The sequence below is a fragment of the Camelus ferus genome, chromosome X (assembly GCF_009834535.1).
Source record: "Camelus ferus isolate YT-003-E chromosome X, BCGSAC_Cfer_1.0, whole genome shotgun sequence".
Taxonomy (NCBI): domain Eukaryota; kingdom Metazoa; phylum Chordata; class Mammalia; order Artiodactyla; family Camelidae; genus Camelus; species Camelus ferus.
This window is the reverse complement of record NC_045732.1, coordinates 88,771,234-88,793,799: the sequence shown is the minus strand read 5'-3', so window position 1 is coordinate 88,793,799 and position 22,566 is coordinate 88,771,234. Positions and strand designations below refer to the sequence as shown.

The window sequence follows — 22,566 nt, the reverse complement described above, 5'->3', positions numbered from 1 at the left end:
ATTTATGTGCTTTTCAGTCATTACACAATGATCCATTTAATGATTTATGCTCCCCAAATGGTTAAACAATAAGGATTTTCTATGAAAGAGTATACGTAAAAGCTTTCACTTTAGAAGCAAAGTACTATTTCCTACAAAAACCAACCTCAGACATACATCTTGTGTTTACGTATATTCCTGGAGAATACTACAGTAGCAGTGCATAAGTTCATTCTGTAAAAAGATCTGAAAGATGATTTTCAAGAGACTCTTAATGCATTGTGCTCTCAGATAAAAATCCTAAGTCAAAAGATCAGTTACTATAACAATAATAGTTAAAACTGCATATATACGTTAGAGATCAGAAGAGGCTATAAAGAAATGTAAATAGTTGTGCTTCAGGGACTTTTTTTGGTAAAGTTATTTTAGTAATAAATACAAACTTAAAAAATGTCTTAGTGGCTGATATAAAATCGACATAGATATTGAGGAGTTTTTATACTTGGCTTAGAGTTTAAAGGTGAAAAATCATCTTCACATAAACCACCTGGCACTGGTAGTCCCAATCTGGTCTCGTCACAGTCAGGTAAAGGACTGATGAGAAAAGGTAAAGTGATTCTTTCCTCCTATTAACATAAAGCGTTATCCAGAGATAAAGCCAGGGTGTGCCAACCAACTAAACAAACGCCTACCTTCCTTTAGAATTCTTAGACCAAACTGAATGGTCACCCTACTTCTTGGTGGTTGGACTACAACCTATTCTGTAATTCACCAGATAAATTAAACATGTCTTGTCTTCTGTGAGACCCTCAGATAAGCATGAGCTGTCAGTACTTTAGGCTTTTTTTTTTTTTTTGCCTTCTACATGTTAACTGTAAAACTCTTATTTTAGAAACACCATGGCAACTGTTTATAATGATAGAGGACAAGATATAATTTACATCGTAACATTGATGTTCACAGCTAGGAAATGTAATTTTATTTTTAGGCTGGTCAGTTTGCTCTTTTAGGCCTTTAACTTTGAGGGACACATGACCTCAACAATCAAAGTGAATTAGAAAAAAGATGAGAAAATAACAAATGTCTTAATTAAAGTCCTTTGCACAGTGGACTTAGATATAAAAAGAATTTCTTCAAATAATTTCCTAAGTGTCACTCAGAAGCATCCTTGCTGTCTGTACCATAATGTGTTGGAGTCCTTGGAATAAAATTATAGAGTAATTTTAAATATATATTATACATTTACAATTATTGTAAATCATTCAATAGTTTGTACCACGTTAATGGAGTGAAATAGAGATAAAAGGCAGTCTACATTCATATTTTCAAGATAAATTTACTTCAGAAGCCAACTGAATTCCTTGCTCATGTTCTAAGTATAGCCATTGTGATAAGACCTGAAAGTAAAAAAAAGGGAGAACGGTTAAAAACATGCATTTTACAAAATCCTCCATTCAATAAATAATTGTTTAGACCTCAATGAGCAAATAAAATACAGCACATAGGCAGGCACTCAACCAAGAACTCAGAGTCAATTTGAATTTAGTTGATACGATACAGAAGAAATCCAATTTACAGCAATAGGCAGTCACTGGATAGATTTAATGAAATCACTAATGTCTGGCCATAGCTAATTTTTTAACCATTAAATATACCTCCCACTTTATCCAGTTGCATCAGCTGTAATAATAACAACAGACATGTCATTTTAAAGTGTCAGGAAAGCCAGCCAGTGTCAGGAAACTTCATCAACAAAAACAATGTGAGCCTACTCGTATCGCAGGGTCCTAGGGCCACAAAGAGACAGAAGCATAGTATTCTTGCTTGGCTGGTGTCTTCTGAAGAGACTCCACACATACCATAAAAAATTTATAATATAAGAACGTACTCAGTCCTAAATGAGTGGTAAAAAAAAAAGTGAGTGAAATAAAGTAGAGAAGGAAAATAATCACATAGGACTGGGGCAGTCAGAGAAGATGCCCCAAATGGTAAAGCTAGAATAAGCCTAAAAGATAGACAGGAGAGATATAGAACGATGAGATGGGCAGGCATTTCAGGTGAGGGAATGGCAAGAGCCAGGGCATAAAGTTAGGACCAGGGCTCCAGATGAGCTTTTTGGGGCTCAATAAATAATGGGCTCTAATCAGGGATTTCTCCAGGGAAGCAGCTAGACAAGATGAGCTCAAGGAGGACTCAGAGTCTTAAATGCCGAACTATGGAGTTATACTTCATTCTGTGGATTATGGGGAATTACTGAAGGTTTTTAAGTAGGGAGTACTGGTGGTGAAACTGACACAGGATGGAAATCAACCTGTCGGCACTGTGATGGATGGTTTGGGGGAGGAATAATGGGGGGTGGTAAAGGGGGAGAATAGGAAGAGAAGGGACACAAACAGAAGTCAGGGAGACAATTTAGAAGACAATTTTATAATTTAAAAAAGAGAGCATACCAAGGAATTCTGAGAGAATATAAAAAAGAGCTGGCATCTCAGAAGAGGTGAGAGGAGACGATGAGGAAAGAACCCTCCTACTTGACATGTGATAGGTACTGAATACATGTTTGCTCAGTTGAACTAATTAACTGTAAGATGCCAAGCCAGGATGACTGAAAGAATGATTTAACAGGAAAACGAGGGAACTGATTTAAAGAGAAAGGGTCACAATATTAAACAAGGCTGCACTGTCCATGTTTATCACTGTATGCACTTTGTCTGTTTCTCTAGGATCAGTTCCTAGAAGGAGAAGTGCTGTACCATGGAATATATGGATTTTACATGTTATACATGTTTTACGCCATTGTAAATCAGCAAAAGGAAAATAATTGAATAAATATAGTATTAGGTACTAGATAAATAAGCTGAAAAGAACTAAATGTGAGCCAAAAATTAAATCTTAAAATGCACTTTACATCAACATGCTTTTGAAGCAATCTTTTAGATAAAAAAAAATCAAGCCACCACCATCACCTCATACCCACATAAGACCACCACTACCATCTCCAGACCATAAAAACTGCCCACACAGGGAGAGGCAGCGTAGGGGCAGGGGAGGGGAGGTACAAACTATTGGGTATAAGGCAGGCTACAAGGATGTATTGTACAACACGGGGAATAGAGCCAGTATTTTGTAATAACTCTAGGTGGAAAGTAACCTTTAAAGATTGTATTAAATTTTTTTTTAAATTTTAAAAAGAAAGTTAATTGTAATCAATAGTCTTTGGGCAAGCCATTTAAAGATTCTGGGCCTTGATTCATGTTAGGAATCCTTGGCTTACTGAGTTTAATGTTGCTGTTTCCACAACTTCCATGTTTTTACAGATGTATATTGCAAGTATTTAGGACACAATTTTGTCCAGAAGAGATTTTTTGAAGAAATCATGAAATAAAGGAACAATGTATTGTTCTTTTCAAGAAAAAGAACCTGCCTACACGTATGCCCCAGATGCACCTTTTAAACACTTACCTAAGATATAAGCAGCTACTAATTTTTGATTCACACTTAAGTGGAGGTAGAGAGGCACCAGCGATTCCACATCCCCCAGCGTGGGAAGCATCAGAGCCGCAATGCACACCACTCCCAGGAAGACAGTCAGTAAACTAGGTCCTGAGGAGGCAGTTCTGTTTTCTGTCAAAAGACAAAAATCCCTGAGCCTGTTCCTAAAAACAACTTCAAACAAAAGTTCCTTCAGTCTGGCCACCACTCGCCAGGGTCTTGGTTTTGTCTAATTTCTCTGCCCCTTTCCCCCTCATTTCCATTCCATGGGGCCTTATCTGCTGGACTTATCTGGAAGCCCATCACTTCTGAGTCGTTACAAGATGGAGTGTTGAAGCGGCACTGTGAGGTCGTGAGTCCCCACAGAGGAGAAAGCGGCCATCATCCTTTCCCCCCTTCCCCACTGGAACCCGTGGGATGTTCCAGCTTGACTCATCTGGGTATGTTTATCAGTTACAAGCCTAAGAATGGTACGATTAGGTTTAGTATAAAACAGACAAATAGAATTTTAAGAGAATGAGCTAAAAATAGCTAGAAATGGAACTTCTGGCATTTTCTGCCCATACCTCAGTTCACTGCTCGTGTGTGGTCCATTTTGGAGCCCACTTGCAGTAAAGCCCCACTACCTTCTGGGAGTATCCTATGTAGGTGTTGAGACAGGTTTGGTCCTAATAGGTGCACCATGATGCTACCATTTTTGAAACTAAGGCACCAAAAAGGGACTACTTTAATATTACTAGAGGTGCCTCAGAAAATTCTTGCCCTCTGCTCTACCCCTAGTTCCAGCATAAAAGTAAAAAAGCAGCAGAAACAATATCTGGCAAATATTATGCTAAATGAAATAAATCAGCTGCAGAAGGACAAACACTACATGATGCCGCTTCTATGGGGAACCTAAAATCGTCAAACTCATAGAATCAGAAAGCAGAATCGTGGTTGCCAGAGGCTGCGTTGCTAACTGATGGGCATAAAATCTCTATTATGCAAGATGCATACATTCTAGAGCTCAGCTGTCCAACAGTGTGCAACTCAATGATACTCTATTTTACATTAAAAAAATTTGTTAAAAGAGTAGATCTCATGTTGTGTTCTTACCACAATAAAATACAATTTACGAAACATTTATTACCAGGCCTGCTCTTCTACAGTTCTGGCTGTAAGTGTACAATACTCATACCCATATTTTTAAGAAACCCAACAGCATTTTCTGTCATCTGGTGGGCTTTTCCCACTACCCTTCCTTTCATTAAAAGGAACAGCCAACAGCAACACAATCTTGGTGTTTTATTGATGAAATAACGCTGTTCATTTTATTATTAAATGCAGCTTTTCTCAACTATTAATAACTTAGCTGTTGTGTGAAATTTAATTGAGCCTCACCAAAGCCAGATAGGTGAAAACAAATCCAAATTCTATAGTGATTATTGCTTGAGATGAAACAATGGCATAAACACCTAAAAAGAAGTCTTACTTTTGTTAATGAATGTAGTACTTTTATATTTGGTGCAAAGGTAAGTTTTGAAGGCAAATATTTAGGACAACTACACTCTTCGATGCAAACCCACAGTAAAGATAATTTTAAGGAATTTTTACTATTTTTTTTTTACTATTTACAGAAATCCCCAAAACATTCACATAAATGCTTGACATTTTTCAAAGTGGAAAGTTTTTCTGATACTACAGGGTTGTAAAAATTTTAGAGATGTAGAAAACATAAAGGTTCCTACGTAATCTCATCCTTCTAGAGATAACACTGTTTACAGCTTGGTATAAACCTTTGGCATAGATCCTTGGTCTATATTTTATAAATACCCACATAAACATGTAAAATAATTTTTTACATAAATGAGACCATATTATACATACTGTTCTGTAACCTTTTTCTTCTCACTTGGAAATATATTTGAACCTCTTTCTATGTCAATTTATAATTACCATTCTATCAAATCCTTGTAAATGTCTGCCTGACATTCCATCTGATGAATATTCATAATTTAATCAATCCCCATTGATGGGCTTTCAGATCATTTTCAATTCTTTATTATTATAAACAATAATAAAGAGCATAATTTTCTTCAGCCAGAGGGCAGTGGCTCAAACCTGGCACAGACAGAGCCATTCATTAGTAATGTAATTAACACAAACCCACTAAGATTCAGCTGCATCTTTTTAAAACACCTTTTTCATAACCTGGGCTTTGGTATTTTGTGCAAGGATGCTTTGTGGCTGTCTCTTAAAATGTATATATAAAATTGCATTTATGTGCATAGACAAGGTCTAGAAAGTAACATCGAACACATAGAAGCAGATTTGTTAAGTGTGGGGGAATATAGGTGCAGTTACTGCTACATGTCTTTTATACAATACATAAACTTGAGAAGAAATTTCTCATTTTTACTGCCTTTCACCACATTTTAAAATCCGAATCTCTCACGATACAGCTCCAACCATTTTCCAGCTAAACTCACAGAGGGAGCCTCACAACGCTGTGTCTGTAACATATCTAAAAAACATTTTCTAAAGCTGAAGACGTGCAAAAATAATGACATTTCTTTTCTTTTTTTTTAATAATGACATTTCAAAACCTCCCTGAGAACACTCTCGATTTGCTTCAACGTTTTATTTCAGAGAAACTTAATGAAAAGCCTTAGACTCCTACATACTGGGGACTACACATGAGTTACTGCTAATTCACTAAACATATCACTTTGTCAGCATAGACTGTTAGACCTTATTCCTTTACTCAATTTCCTGCCATATTGTCAGAAGCAGTGGGGTAACTACCCACAAATGGGACTTACTGGCAGAGACTGTGGTATCGCCCTCGCTCTAGAGAGCAGAAGTAGCCGTGGAAACCCTGTAAGGCACAACCAATCCAACAGCCCCTACCAGGTGAGAAGCCCAGCCTTCCTAGGGAGGCTGGGGCACACGTTTCCTGGGTAACTGCTCCATGCCAGGCACACTGCTGGGTGCCGAGGATGTAATGATGAACAAGACAAATCAGGTGCCTGCCTCCACTGAACTTCCTGACGAGGATGGCTTAGAGAGGTGGGTTTTCTTTTCAAAACAGAGACCACCATGGGCTATCCCCAAATCACCTATCCTTATTCGTCTACCTACTCCAATTTTACAATTAGAAGAATTCCCTAATGTACTTCAGATACAAGGGTTCATTATAAAAAGAAAATAAGAATAAAATGCTCAATTAATATACATTTGTAATTATTTAGCCTTTTAGGATGATTTTCACTTGAATGCTAAACAATTTAAAAATAAAAGAAAATATATAATATAAAACACTAAACTTTTAACCCTTATTATTCTTGGCCATTAAACCAGTCCGTTAAATACAAACACGGTCTCCAATGACCACTTTACTTTAAATTACAAAGTTAACACCAAAAACCAAATACTCAAATGGCCTTTCTTGTTTGACAGGAGTCATTTTAAAACAGGAATCTGGCATTTCACAGCTATTTATAAGTCAACTTCACAATATTGATTGGACATCAAAGTGACATTTGACAGAGATTCTCTTTCAGCTTGAAAACATGAAAAACTGGTCCTGTCAGTTAATAATAGTTGCCGAGAAGAAAACAATCTACTAGCTACTACCTAGTTCCTAGTCTTGGTATCGCCAGAAAATCTGGGCACTCCCTCCCCTACATGAACTGAGGAGCCACTCGGCTATAGTAAATCAAAGAGGCATCACTCCCTGTCTTGTCGAAATAAACATTCTAAGTTGAACAAACTGATACGGATCTATTGAGTTAATGTAATGACAAGTAGGTGGTTTTTAATCCCTCACATATAATGTTGCAATTTCAAGGACAGCTGCTATCGCATTCATATATCACTATCAAAAAGTTTCCATGCTTTTCTCTGGAAAATTTTATCTTCCTCCCCTTATAATAGGGTTGGAGGGAGATAATGAGAAGTGAAGAGGGAGGGGAATGACGTCCAAAGAGTTGAATATGAGGATAGTGTCAATGTTGAAAGAATATATCATAACACTCCTGAATATCTAAGCTGGAAGGAAATGAGGAATGGAGAGGGATTCAATTAATAGCCCACAGGGGATATTATAATCTACTTAGTTTAATTAACTTCAACTTTAATGAGATTTTTTTTTCAAAATAATATGAACAGTGCACCAAGCTTGGCCTATTGCCAAACACAATCTCTCTCCTTCTTTGAATTAATTAAATGAGAAAGGATATAGGAAAGTCACAGAAACAAAAGTGTAGAATTGCCAGGTTGCGCTAGCATTATAAAGTACAGTGCTTGCTTTCTCAGGTTTTATAGACTTAAAAGGCGATGGTAACAGTTGCCCTCTCCTTACAGCCTCATCTGGGGAGAGGCATTCTTTTCTCTGAAAGGCCAGTTCTAGGCTTCTTGTTCGAGTTTAGGTGCCCGATCTCTAGGTCCACTTTTGAAGTAGTTGACTAGGTTTAAAGTGGCAGATGATTGTTCAAGTAATTCTTTGCTCCCTGTTTACTTTAAAGTTAAGAAATGTGTAAGACCTCAAAAGAGCTTTAAAAACAATCCAAACTACCTGGTTGAAATGACTGCTCAAAAAATAAACTTTCAGTTAAGTGTTCCTTTATTCTTTTTTCCTCTTCTTCCTTTTGTTGTTCTTTTGCCGATGGGAGAAGAGTAGCCACAACCTCTTTCCTTCCTAAAGCCTTCCTTTGGCTTTGCTCGGAAACTTGGAGGCGGAATTTGTCTATTACACCATAGTGACAGGATCGAACATCTCTATGGCGAATCACACTGAAAACATTAAAAAATAACAAATGCTGTTTAGGTTTCTGGAGGCCTGTCAAACAGAATTCAGCAAGAGATTTTAAACAGTAAGAGATTTCGTATGTATGAACTGACTATAAGCAAATACTCAAATACAGAAATTTGCTGATGATGCTTTTTAAAAACTCACAGTATAACCCGAAAAGAAATGGGGTAATTCTGAAATATTTGATGAATAAAAGTCTTAATTAAAAGACTGACAGGTAAGGAAAATTCCTTTTAGCAATGACATTTTTTCCTGGATATCTGTGTGCAGTAATAGTCACTAAATAGGATATATGACATTGTTTCTTCCCCACAAAAGTGTTATACATTTCTATTGCCACTTCTTTATTGTTTAAGTAACAAACCTCACCCTAGACTTAAAATTGAAATCTATGCACACAGGTAAAAATAAACAATTGAGTAAGTAGTTGACCCAGTAAGAGTAATGCAACAGAAAGCTAACAATACATTTCTGTATTTCTCTGAAGAGTATAAAGCACTTTAATTTTTATGAAAGTTATCTGCAATGCCATTTATTTTACTTCGTTCTTAACAGAGAACACAAAACAGGTCAAAGGTAGCACACTTATTTGGCAAGAGACTGTATTTCTTTGGCATAGTCCTCGCTTATTGTGTACTGAATGAAAGTCAAAAGAAATGTGCAAAACCACGTCCTCAAAGATACATTGTTTTATAGCTTTGAGATGATGAAAACGTACGCAAAAGAAAAGACTTCTGCTCTCATCCTCATGGAAGATTTAAACAAACACAGTTTACTTGGTAGCTTAAATTAAGGGCTAGTCAGTGGATCCATCTGGTCACCACTAGTTCTAAAGTGAAAATTAAATATGAACAGCTTGAACAAACATTTATCTGACACTCTAAGACAAAATTATCTGGAAGAGCTCAGATAACCTTTCACAGATGAGTAGTTACACACTTGCTTCCTGTTTGTACAGGTTAACTTCCGGGCTTATTAGCTGAATCATTTTAGATGAATTTATATTACCAATGTTCTGAGAGCATAGTATTAGCTTCCCAAATGTCACTCTAACACCAGGATGTTCCAAAGAAGGCTAATTCCCTATTATATATAGCTAGAGAAATTTAAAGGAGTGTTAGAACTTTACCTCCATAAATGTCCCTGCTATGACTAAAAGCACAACAATGAGGAAATGTTCGTGGAAATTATATCATACACATCAGCTCCAAATTATTATTTGGCCAACCTGTTTAGAATTTCTTAGAAACTTCTTAAAAAGAATGTTGATAGACTTAAACTTCCAGCCAAAATGCACAATATAATTAATGCCTACGTGGGAGCAGGTTCCAGAAAAGATGTTTTTTCAAGTTAAACACATAAATATTAACACACTTAAAACATGTTACCAGGAATTGATTTTGACTTACATATCCACACAACACTGAGGCTTTACTGCACCTGCAGCATCAACGACAACATACTTATTTGGAGTAGTACACAAAACTGAAAGAAAAAGTCACAATGGCCATTAGTGGGTTTTTTTTTTTTAAATTAGTTTCTACAAGTAAAAAATTAGTAGGGAGTGCTTAAAATCCATAAAAGAGACCTAGGAGACTCACCTTTGAACTTTAAGGCAAACTCATAGGGATTATACAGAGTCAACACTTGCTTATGTGTTGACTGGTCATCTGCATAAAATATTAGCTCCGTGGGAAATACAAACACCGGAAGATTTCCTTCCACTAACTCTGGCTGTCTTTTTTGTTGATGCATTGGCACTGAATCCCCCTTGCTGCAGCTTCTGTTTTGACAGTTTCAAATCTATTTCGGACTTTTCTTAAAGTCAGTTAAAAACTCCAAAGCATTTTGGCAACTAGAAAGAGAAGAGAGAAAGAAAGCTGAGTGATACCTGTTTTTATGACATGAGCGAGCTATCATCCCGCCACGAAAGGCATGATCAGCATGCATCAAAATAGTCCCCAAATCATTTAAACATGCCTTTTGACTCTTCCTCTTGGCTTCCTTACACAGCTTTTACCAAACTCTGCAAAGAAATCTGCACCTGTTCCTTTCACATTCAGGATATCAACCTATGATAAATTACATAAATACCTGAATACAGGAATAAAGTTTTTCTACTCAAAAGTAATCACCTTCAAAGAGCTGAGATCAAAGGGATTATCATTCTTTTAAAACCTCAGGTTAAAAAAAAAAATAGACTTGTGTAGCATGGCCTGGCCAGGCATTGTGGGGGGACACAGTGGGTGCCAAAGGGGCCTTTGCCCTTCAGGAGTGGACAGCTAGCGGGGGAGGCAGGATAGTCCCAGAGATGGGAGCCCACCCGCCCCGCAACTCACAGCACAGGGGCTCCAGGACAAAAGTGAAGATCGGTGGTTGTCTGAGCGATGATTTCTCTACAGGCCCCGTGCTGCATCTGAACATTCTGCTCCAGGAAACCCATTCCAGACCATTAAAATATCAAGGTTGATTGGTAGCAGGCAAATAGAATGTGAACGTATGTATTTATAAAAAAATTAAAAAATAAATTAAGTATGGCCACAATGGATTTGATATGAGTCAATCAGAATTCTTAAAGATGAAAAAATATAAAACAAAGTAAGCTTCTGTGATTTCCAAGGAAAAACCTGAGATTCACTTTTACACTCATTTCAACAATGCTTTAGTTAGTGCCTTTTGGCAGCACGGGTGGGAGAATTCTTTTAATCTTCTTTGTACTGAAACCTAAAGACAAGCAAAAATGTCTTGAAAAGAAGCTGAACATCCAAACTTTCTAAGCAGTCCTTAGAGTTTTCTGTGAAAATTCAAAGCCAGTAAGCAGGCCTTGGCATGTGAGTGCCACCGTGACTCCCCTCCTACGTCAAGTACACAGGCTTTGTGAGAGCTATTTTCTTCCAGTTTCAGAGGCCTTTTTGGATTCCTTCTAGGTTCTTGAATATGTTCCAGAAAGTTGTAGCTGGCAGAAGTCTGACTGTCTGATAAGTAATGTTTCTGGATTTATTTCCTAATCTAATTTTGATCAACAACATTCTTATTTAACTAGCACCCCAACTGTGGCTTTTTAAAATAAAATGTGAAAGCTAAAATATACAGTCACAGAAAATGTTTAATTTTCACCGTGTAGATCACACCTTTCAAATCAGCCATACACCACTTGCACTCAGGTTCTCATATCAGCAAAGAAAAATGGAACAAATGATTAAATTGTTTGGGTTTACCAGCTGTTGGGGCTCGGATTCTGATGGAGGCCTTTCCAACTTTTATCAAATAGGATAATGTATAATCATGTGTGCAAATTTTTATTCTTTTCCCTCAGCTGAACACCTCTTCACAGGCCAGGAACTAGGCCAGGAGCTGTACCAATATACAAAAATGAATAATGCACAGGCCCTGTTCTCAAGAAACTCTGCCCTCAAGAAATTCAAGTCTAATTGAGGAGACAAAATAAATATTTATTATAATGCATACCATTGTGTATGAAGTGCCAGGGAATTAGATGACTGCATGAATAATTCCACCCGGAAGAGAGGCCCGGAGAGAACACTTGGGTGGTCCCTAAAGAAAAGAAGGGCACACGCTTCTGTGTTGGGGGGAGAAGGGGGGGCGTTCAGCCCTAGGGATCAGCATTAGTGAGGACACAGAAATATGAAGGTTAAGGTCGTGGTCCCCGGGCTGTCCCAGATGGCACTTTCTATTCATATACCTTAGAGCAAGTTGGTTGGTTGGGTTTTGTTTTGTTTTGTTTTGTTTTTGACTAAGCTGAAAGAGCCGACCAACATTTTTATTAGTAATAATATTTTACATTTTTAAATTCATAACCGACTATGAACTTTTTGATTACATGTACTGAATGAATTGCCATATGGAAAGCCTTTAGCACTTATTATAGGCTAGGCAATGTTCTACATGTTTGTTGTTATCATTAAATTAGGAAGAGAACAGACGGAGAGGAATTGCCAGCAGCCTCTCCTAATCCAGTATTCTTTCTACCCTACCTACCTGTCTATTTCAATAAAATAAAACTAAGATTATCCTGAAAAGCATCTGATTAAATAACACTCAACACATCTTCCTCTGGAACTCTGTTAGGGTGAGAACTTAGCTTATGATAAAAGGTGGCATCTCTCATTTGTGGAAGATAGTTTAGTCAATAAATATTGGTAAAACTAGATATCCATCTAGAAAAAAAAGTTGAATTTATCCCTCACTCTGTATAAAATTCCAAAATTTTATTATATTAAATTCCAAATGGATCAAAGTTTAAATGTAAAAAAAAAAACCATAAAAACATTAGAAACCACAGGAAATTTTTTAAAAAATAATCTTAGGCTTCCTAACAACTAGAAACTAAAAAATATTAATAAATTCAGCTATGTAAAAACGTTTAAAATTCTGCATGGCAAAAAAAAAAACTTTAAAGTTTAAAGTAAAGCCAAAAGAACATTTTCAATTCATATCATAGGCAATGTCTAATCATCCTACTATATATAGAGAGGACCTGCAAATCATTTAAAAAAGACAGCTCAATATACAAATGAGCAAACACTATAATATTTTACAGAAAAGGACATACAACCTGTTTTCAAACTTACAAAAGGATGTGTAACTCACTCAAGAGATACAAACTAAAGCTATACTGAAATACATGTTTCTACCTGTCAGGTTGGCAAAAATCAAAAAGTTTGATAGCACACGGTGGGAGCCATCAGGCATGTTCTTATATTGCTGGCGGGCATGTAAATGTAAATCCGCTCTACCTGCCAAAATTAAATGCACGTAACCCTCAGATCAAGAGATTCTACTTCTAAGAATTTTTCAGGCATAAATATTCCCTTGTGTGAAATCATGTATGTGAAAGGGTTGGTTTTTTTTTTTTTTTTTTTTTGCAGCACTGGGGATTAAATAAAATAATTTATGTGAAGCACACAGAATGAAGCTTGGCACGCAGTGCGAGCTAGTTGTTGTCGTTGTCAATTGCAAAAGATTGGAAACAGCCCAACTGGCCATTAATAGGGGATTCAGTACATAAAGTATGAGACAGCCATTCATTGGGATACCTGCTGTCTATCACGAAGAAAGAGGACGCTCTCTGTATGGGGTGGATATGGACTGACCTTCAAATGAAGTGATAGGTGAGAAAAGCGAGGTGCAATTCAGAGTGTAGTGAATGCTCCCATTTGCATGGAAAAGGGAGATCAAAGAATATGTAAACCTATTTTCCTGAGTATGGCTAAAATATCTTTGGAAGGACAGCCTGGGCTGCCCCTGAAGAGACAAACTGAATGGTTGGGGACAGGGGTGGGAGGGAAGTTTCCTCTGGATACCCTTTTATCTCTTTTGAATTCTGAACCCCATGAATACCTAATTCAAAAGTAAAAAACAAAAAAAGTTGAATCAAACAACATCTCTACTAGAGCCTAATTTGAAAAAGGTCCCTATTTTGAAACATAAGAAGGAATTTAGAAACAACGTGTGGAAAAAATGTTAATTGCATTTTCCAATTTATAATCTTTTAATAACATTGAAAACTTTAAACTATGTGTTAAATAAAATGATTTTAATTATTTAAAATAACTTTACACGCCACATAAACTCATTACAAGGAGAAAAACCAAGATTTACTTAAGATGACTTGCAGACTTGGGAAAATGTAAAATTTTGTTATAAAGGAATATGAAATGGTTTGTAAATCTGGCTGGGGAGTCAAAATCAAACATACAGAACAAATGCTAAACTCTTGGTTCTAACCTCAAGAAGTTAGTTGGCACAGGTCAGAGTAGAATTTTTACTAGCTTTAAATAATGGCTTAGTAGAAATTCTTTTAATTTTGAAGCTTTCTCTTTACGAGCTGAATATTTTCCCATGATTTGTGAATAGGCTATCTATCCCTGGTCACAGTTAAAAAAATATTTAATCATTTTTGAGCAGTTTATTATTTCTTTTCAGATCTCTGTTCCCATTTCTCACTTACCTTGACTGAGATATAAATGGCCTCCTAAACTCCAACCAGTGGAAACTGGGGAGGAATTACCACCAGGACACCAGTGCAATATTAGAGACTCTGCCAGCAAACATAATGAAGCGCGACACCTGCCTTTAATTGATAGTTTTCAGAGACTAACACTTTCTCTTTGCTCTGGTCAATATTGCAAAATGATAAAGTGCAAAAATTCTGGGGAGAGATTGTGTACTAAGCTGGTAAAACCTTACTGCAAATCAGTTAATGAGGTCACTTTCCAAAAGTCAAAGCACACACAGAGGAAGTCAGCTCCTAACCCTCATCCTTTTACCAACGAGGAAAGCAGGCCCAGGGTGGGTAAGGGTCTTACCCAAGGCTGCACAGGGTACTGGAGGCAGCACGCTGGTCTCCAGATTCATTTCCCTAGATAGTAATCATCTCCCCTGTGTCTAGTTCAGAAGTCCTGCCTCCCTGATGGTGATGGCCACACGTGGCCTCGTCTCTAGAAAAGTCCCCCGCTTTTCCAGAAGAGAAGAGTTCTCAAAGGGTTATCCAAAATTCAAGTCTTGAAGCCTGTGTTTCCTTTTCAGTTTCATCAAGGAAAAAAATGAGAGATGATTTCACTGGCTGAGTTGCACACACTTTCTATTCCTGATTATGAAAGAACAGCAATGGCTGCCAGTAACTATTCATTAGGGCAACAATAACCAAGCTTTATTGTATTCTTCCTCGCTGCATGCCCAAATTTTACTCATCCTTCAAAGCCTAGTTCAAATGTCCCCTCTTTGTGGCCTTCTATTACTCTGATCTACGTAGATTTTACAAATTTTATTACATTATTTTTTAATGTGCTTGCCGGATAGAGTGAATATTCTGATGTTCGTTTCATAGGGATTTCATAGGGACTCCCCAGATTTCAGGCATAATGCCATATTGTTTTTCTGTGGGGTTTTTTGTTTTTTTTTTTTTGCATCTGAATAGACTCAAGCTCGGTGTTAGGCACTTAGAGAAGATGCTGAACTTAAGCAGTTACCCTACAGGTGTCCACTACTAACTGTCTCCTCCACTGAGGGACAGCCCCTTCCCCAGAGCTGAACACCCTTCATCCACAAGACAGGCAAGCAATGGTTTTATCACTTAGGGAACAGTAAATCTATGGTGGCTGCTTGCCGTGGGTGGGGTAAGAGGAGAACAGAGGGAATCAGCACCCCCAGCTGCTTCTCCCCTCCTCTCGCCCCCCCCCCACTCCCCTCTCATCATCTTCCTGCCCCCTCAGTGCCCAACTGGGCCAGCGGTGTTTAGAAATCTGACAGTAGAGCTGGGAGCCGGTGGACAGAGGAAAAGGAAACCGCCTCATCCTTTTCCTCCGTCCCCCGAGCCCAGCAATGCAACGAGTGCAATCTGAAAGAAAACCTTATGTGTGCACACCACCTTGTGACCAGTTTGCAAACTTCTCTCCCACCAGAAAAAAAACCTCAACACACTGAAACCCTCACCCACACTTTCCACCCTCAGTCTAGGGAGACCAGTACCCCAAAGTGGGATCATTTTCTCTGTCTCCCTCACTTTGGATGGACCAAGGGAAGGGGAAGAGAAGAGTCTGAGATAAACGGGGGAGTTTCAATACCTTTTACCCTCATAAATTCAAACCTTGGAGACAAAGAGCACAGAAACCACTTTCAAAGCCTACAGTCACTCGCCCTCCCCACTGCCTTTTTTGGGGAAGAGGAGGCTGCAAGAAAAATCAAATGAAATAAGTGATCCTTGTGGACTCCTGTACCGAAGTGGCTCAAAGTTTGAAATAGTTAAGGATGATTCAAAGTACAGACTTCCCAGGAAACCAGTGACCCATCTGCTTGGCCACAGCGCACCAGCTACTAACCCTCTGTTCCTGGCTCTTGCATTCACTGATTAGGGTTCCCAGCTCCACTAGCAGGCCAGCTCCCTTTTATCTGGGCACAGGGGCTATCTCTTTCCTCCATACTTGGTGCAGCCCTTGCCAATGGCCTAACAGTTGAATACTAAACAGTTAAGAGCAATTATGTTCTTTTGCTTTACTCTCACTAGTATTAAAACTTCTCTTTCCTTCCCATTTCATAAACTCAGCTCTCTTCATCTCTGAGTTTCCAGTTTCATCTATTAGGATTTTTAACGGCTGGTATGTTCCTAAAGTCAACTCTTTCACAAGTGATGTTGTAATCTTCACTTTATATTTTTAAGTAGTTCACTGCTCAGTATTAGGCAATTTTGTTTTTATACGGTTTCTAAGATTTTTTTGTATAATTTGATATCTTAATAATGGGACTGGCTGCTTTCCATGATATGTAGTGACAGGCTATTACATATTTAAGATGTAAAAGTTGAGCAGTGTACGTTTTAAGATTTAAAAGAAATAAGGGTGCCCTCCAGTCATGTCTTTTTAAAAATCTCTTTCAAACTAGTTATTTCTAACCTTTGTTTTACAATATCCCAATCTGTCTCCAGTTATTTCAAGATGTATGTGCAATTCTCAAAGCCAAGTCCATATTAATTCGTTATATTAATTTGCTATATACAGCACTCTCAGAAGTGTTAGAATCACAAATTACTTCAACATTTACTGGGCACTTATTATATACCAGCCACTGTGCTAAGGAATATGGAGAAAAGATAACACCATGGCTTCAGCCCTCCAAAAACTCAGTCTGGCAGGAAAAACGGATATAGACAGTAATTAGGATGTGACGTGACATGTGTTAAAATGCTGGTAGCTGCAAAACAGCTCTGGGAGCATAAAGAAAGTGACAATCTGCCTTAAATGGGGGTTTGCAGTAGGAGTGGAGGGAGAGGGGCCGAATTCCAAGGAAGAGGATGAGTGGAGACACGAAAGACTCTTAAAATGAGCTTTGGCACTGCATATGGTTTAAAAACAGCAGTATGGGAGGCGGTGGCAAGAGATAAGGCTGGAAAGGTAAGCTAGAGGCAGATGGTGAAAAGTCCTGTAAGGCAAGTTTGCGGGGTTTAGACTTGATTCTGGATGCCACTGTTTCTCAAGATGTGGTACCAGACCACCAGCAGCAGCTTCACCTGGAAACTTGCTAGAAATGCAAATTCTTGGGTCCCACCCTGGACCTACTGAATCAGAAATTCTGGGGTTGGGGCCCAGCCATCCGTGTTGTAATAAGCCCTCCAGGTGATTCTGATGCACATGCTGCTTTGCCGCTGCCGCAGGCAGCAGGAAACATCCACACGGCTGGAAGCAGGGTTCTGACGGGATATGACCTGAAGGAGGAAACCGGTTGCCACTGACCATTCAAGCACAGCACCCAACTCCAAAGCACTTGCAGTAAAAAGTAATTAAATATTGGATGAACATGGCATGGAGAGATGAGGGCCAACACTAAGGAAGTGGGAATGGAGAAGGAAACAGATTGCAGAGATGTTTTGCAGGTGGCCCAAGTTCAATCAGGTGACTAAGATACAGCCACACAAAGGTATGACCCAAATGGTTCTTCTATAAAAGCAAGCTGTAATTCTGTCAAATGTATCAACCACTAAGTGTTTTAAGGAGAAGTGGTCCACACAGACCCTAGAAAATGGGGAGGTCGAGAGCAGTCTCTGTGTGTTCCCAGTGTCAAGACCAAAGAGTGCCCTGGCGTGCACCTGAATCTTCTGGTCTGCCTGGCACATCTACCTCTCACTTCCAGTGAGTGAACCGGCTTTCATTCTAACAGAAATCTTTTGTGAGTTTGGTTAGGATGACTCAATCCCTGAGACTGACTGATCATTTCTGGATGTGCTGGCAAAATGTAATTTTGAACCCTGAAAAGCTGAAAACCAGACATTGGTTCTGGTCATCTAGCCAAGGGACTGCCAGGGAGAGAGCCTGCTAGGGCCTTCTTTTTATTCTAACTTCATCACTGGTCACAAAGCCCATTTAATTCAGGAAGAAGCTGGAATGAGTGAAAGAATCAGACTTCGTACTTTGCCCTGAAGGTCAAGAAAGTCAGGTGGAATTGTTATTTCTAATTTTGGAGGCAGGATTGAGTGGAGGCAGTCTTCAATTTCCTGATACAGAGGACAGAGAGAGAGGAACAGGTCACTCTATACGGTTAATTTACCTAATGAGGATTTTGCAGAGTGCACTTCTCATTTCTGTTAGGACTCTGGGTACTTCTTGTTACTTGCTGCATGTTCTTTTAGTTGCTATCAATATCTTGGCTTATTTGACCAACTTATTTTGTTCAAGAATTGTTCCCAATCAAAAACTGCACTATTTTATGGAATCTGAGAGCTTTAAGGGACTCTAGAGATTAAAACAAAATTTTCTTATACAGATGAGGAAATGGAGGGCCTCAGAGAGTCAATCACTTAATCTATTTATCGTAGGGCAGGATTCTCCAGAATGCTACAAGGTGGTAAAACAAGATTCAGATCACTAATAATCTAAGTTTTAGACAAGATTTAAAATTCCTATTTTCCATCTTCAACTTTTTAAAAACAATAAAAGAAGAGTGGCAAATTTTTTTATTGGGCTATTAGAGGCTTGGGAAGATTTTCTTGCAGTTTGATTGTTTCCTGTTTTTCAGAAATTTTAGTTAAATGTAAAAGGTCCATGAGAAAAAAATTTAATAAAAAATTGGGGAAGAAAATGTGCATGGACAATTTAAGAGGAGAAACAGGCATTATTTTATAAGCTATTTGTTCTATTTTCTATCATTGCCTATAACATGACTTTGTACTGAACACTGTCCATTCCGTTTAATTTTATATATATATATATATATATATATATATATATATATATATATATATATGAGGGTAATTAGTTTTATTATTCATTTTTTTGGAGGAGGTACTGGGGATTGAACCCAGGACCTTGTGCATGCCAAGCCATGTGCTCTACCACTTGAGCTATACCCTCCCCCCATTTAATTATATTTTATATGTAAAGGGAATCTATCATAACAGGTTTGAAAATTTTCGATTTTCAAATATCCCGGTATTTGAGTAAACATCTTATCTTGAGGGTTCTAGAAATGCTTCAGAAACGCATTTAATCTTGAATCCAGTTTGGATATGTAGAGGTGAACAATCTGAAAGGGATATTTGGCCTGGTTTCCTGTTTTCCAAACGTCCCACTACTTTATACCAAATATATGTGTAATGTGAAAGTTGGTGTCCAGTCCCTATACAATATCCTGTATATGATATTTTGCAGGCAGAGATTTCCCGGCACTTAGAGAAAACAAGTGGACAAGATTTTCATCGTCAAGAATATATTAAATCCCATGGGTGCCTGGAAAAGTAGACTTTTCCCCTTCTGTCTTGGAATTCACATTAGGAACGCAATGCATTCCGAAAGTACAGCACTGCTTTTTAGGCAAGATCCGAAGGACTTAATTTTTCAGATTTCTGTCCTCTTCTTATCTCCCTCAAAGGTTAAAAAAATAAATCCAGGACCTTTGTCACTTAACACTTGCCCTCTCGCTCCCCGAAGTGAGCTCTCTTCGATTCTACTGGGGCAGAAATGCTACTTCAGTCCGGAGAGGACAGATGTCAGTTACTGGACCCAGAGGGGAAACCACAGACCACTGATGAAGGGCTGGAGGGCTGAGGAGGGAGTATCAGACGGTCCACACTAGGACTTCAGCTCCACCTGACTGGAGCCTTTCCAGCCCCCGTCTCCACACCGGCCGGCTCCATGTGAAACCGGTCATGTGAGCCTGTTTACAGCCGAGCAGCTGGTGCAACCGTCAGGATCCGTGAGGAGGTCCAGGAAAGGGAAGGATACAGGCCACGTACCCCTTACCCCTCGCCCAATTATTTCAAGAAGGCATTTGCTCTCACTCCCTGCCTCTCCACCCCACTTTCCTGGCCCTCCAGCCATCCCGGGACGCCTCGCTCCAGCCCCACCGATTTCCTTCCAGTTGCGCCGCGGGGACCGGCTGGGCTGGAGGAAGGAGGAGGAAGGGCGAGGACGGTGTCACCCCGAACAGGGAGTCGAGCTCCCTCCCCCAGCCCTCCTCGAAACATCCGCCAAAGAGTTGTCCCTGGAGTCGCATCCCCCGGCAACCGAACTCTGCTGGGCAGGCACCGGGAGGATCTCCAGCCGGCTGCCTCCGCCAGGGCAAAAGCGAAACACACCCGGGCCGGCCAGACCCCGGGGCGGGGATCCGCGGGCGGCGGGGCAACTGACAGTCAGAGAAGGGGCAGAAAGGACTCCACCTGCCTTCCCCCCACCTCCCACCCGCATCCTGGCGCCACGGAGCCCTGCTGTCAGTCACAGAGCCAAGCTCGGGGTTTAGGTATGGCTCATTCTTTCCGCGGGATCTCTCGGCAACGTAACTTCCACGTCTTCCCGAAGTCGGAGGAAGTGGGTGACGGGAAGGTGGGGGACTCTCACCTCGGCAACACCAGCTCCTGGAAAGCAGCTGCGACTGCTCCTCCGGTCCTTTGTCAGCATCTCTAGGCTGCACTGCCTGCTGGGATACCGGAGGACTCAAATGCCACCTGTCTCCGCCCTCCAGGATGAGCCGCGGTTGGGGGGTGGGTGGGAAGAGAGAGAAGAGGTGGAGTCGGGGGCGGGGCAGAAGCTGGGGGCGGGGCTTCCTTTCTGCCACCTGGCCTCTCGGTTTCTCCCTTCTCAGTCCCTGACCTGCGCCTCCCCTCCCTTCCTGCCGTCCTTTGAGAAGACTAGAGATTCTTACAGAGGTCCATCTCTCATTGCACTTGTTAGGCAGTCACCCTTGACTCCTCCCGTCTTATTCCCCTACACACACACACACACACACACACACACCCCCCAGTGAGTACAGAGGCTAGTTGATTCAACCCATCAATCACCTCTTTCTCCATGCCAACCTCATCACTACACATTCTCTTTAGGCCCCATGACTTTTTGCTTAGACGACTGCGGTAGCCTCCTGATTGAACTCTCTCCTTCCATTCTTGTCTTTGTCTAAAGTATCTCCCAGTCAGCAACCAGACAGCAATGAGAGACTGAAGATGTATATGTGACAAATTACTTTTCTGCTTAAAACCTTTCAATGTCTCAGCAGTATCGACAACTCCTTAGCATTTATATAAGGTCTTCTGCCATCCGTTTCTGATAACCCAATATTCGAGCCCATGAAATGACGATCTGTGGAAGACAGTGGGGCCTGGGACAACTCAACCAGTGCTGGCTGCCCTAAATACTCCCCCTTGAAAGAAGGCTACTACACTGTCAGTAATGCTCATAGGTCCCATGGAGTATCATTAAAGATAGGACTTTCAAAATTAAATTTTAATGTTGTCCATAAAGGAAGAGTAGGGTACAGCCACCCCAGGTCCCTTCCCCACAAGTGTAAGACCCAAAGAATCTCCCCCAGTTGCCCCAGACAAGCAGTGGGCTTCCAGTAGATCTCCCCTGGTCTTGGGGTTCAGATGCCTTGGCTCATAGATTCCTTCAGTTTATAATGCCCTTCTGTCTTTGGAATACCTACCTATCTTTCAAGGCCCAGGGGAAATGTTACTTCCTTCAGTAAACCTCCAGGATCTTTCATGAGAACTATTAACTCCTGCTCCATCACCATAGAATGCTACTTATTCTGCTTTGCAATTCTTCCTGACTTAGGTAATCGCTAGTCCTGTGTATGTCTTCCTTTCTCTCTTGCCTAGACTAAGAATTCCTCAAAGCGCATCCGTGGCTGGCAGCAGAATGCCTGATCTAAAAGAAACATCACACGATTGGATGAAAGGAATGAAATCCTTCAGCTTCACCTCCTGAAGCCCTCAGGAGGCCAGGAAAGGATCCTAGGCCAGGCCTCATATAACCACCACCCTCCCTTCACGAGGACTTCTCCATCTTGATCCAGCCATATGTCATTTTGCAGACACAAACTGGTTAGGCAGCAGAACATTGCAAAAGGACCAAAGCTTGTACTTCCCTTGCAGGTCAGACTGGTTTGTGGTACAATATGTGGTTGTGGAAAATGCAACTGGTATAGTCGACATGACAGTCAAGTATAGAAAGGCTTCATGGTGCCATGGAAAATAACTAAGTTTCCAAATGTAGCCGTATCTCCTACCTCTGGGAGGCTGCAGACTCCTATTTGCTTCAGGCTCCCCTTGGGCTTCACATCCCTTCAGACCTTGTAAATTGTGTTATAAGGTATTCTTTTACAAAAGTAGGCATCTTTCTTTGTGTTGCTCTTGCATCATTTACACTCTGGCACAGTTTCCTCATCCCTAAAATGGGGACAAGTTTACGAGGTTGTTAGGTGGTTCCCATGTGGTAATATTTATAGTCACATGTGATAATGTAGCTATAGGATGCTCTTCAAGTGTAAGGTCTGTCTTATTATTACCTGTTTGAAAACCT

The 22,566-nt window shown here is 39.9% G+C and overlaps 1 protein-coding gene across 1 annotated transcript; it reads right to left on the bottom strand.

Moving 5' to 3' along the window:
- Positions 1–7: 7 nt before the first annotated feature.
- MOSPD1 (motile sperm domain containing 1) lies at positions 8–20,746 on the bottom strand. Its single transcript, XM_032474642.1, has 6 exons — positions 20,608–20,746; positions 9,865–10,118; positions 9,673–9,748; positions 8,027–8,244; positions 3,442–3,603; positions 8–1,376 (listed from the first exon to the last, which is right to left on the bottom strand). The coding sequence occupies exons 2-6, from the start codon at positions 10,016–10,018 to the stop codon at positions 1,345–1,347; spliced, it is 642 nt and encodes a 213-aa protein (XP_032330533.1). The 5' UTR covers positions 10,019–10,118; positions 20,608–20,746; the 3' UTR covers positions 8–1,344.
- Between the last annotated feature and the right edge of the window lie 1,820 nt (positions 20,747–22,566).

What these genes read in the sequence shown, in the direction of transcription:
- MOSPD1 (XM_032474642.1), bottom strand. Translation starts at nt 10,018, where the DNA reads ATGCATCAACAAAAAAGACAGCCAGAGTTAGTGGAAGGAAATCTTCCG. An exon ending in TGAGCAGTCATTTCAACCAG is followed by an intron (nt 3,604 to 8,026) that starts GTAGTTTGGATT and finishes GTCTTTTGACAG; the next exon opens with AAAACAGAACTGCCTCCTCA. An exon ending in AGTAGCTGCTTATATCTTAG is followed by an intron (nt 1,377 to 3,441) that starts GTAAGTGTTTAA and finishes TTTTACTTTCAG; the next exon opens with GTCTTATCACAATGGCTATA.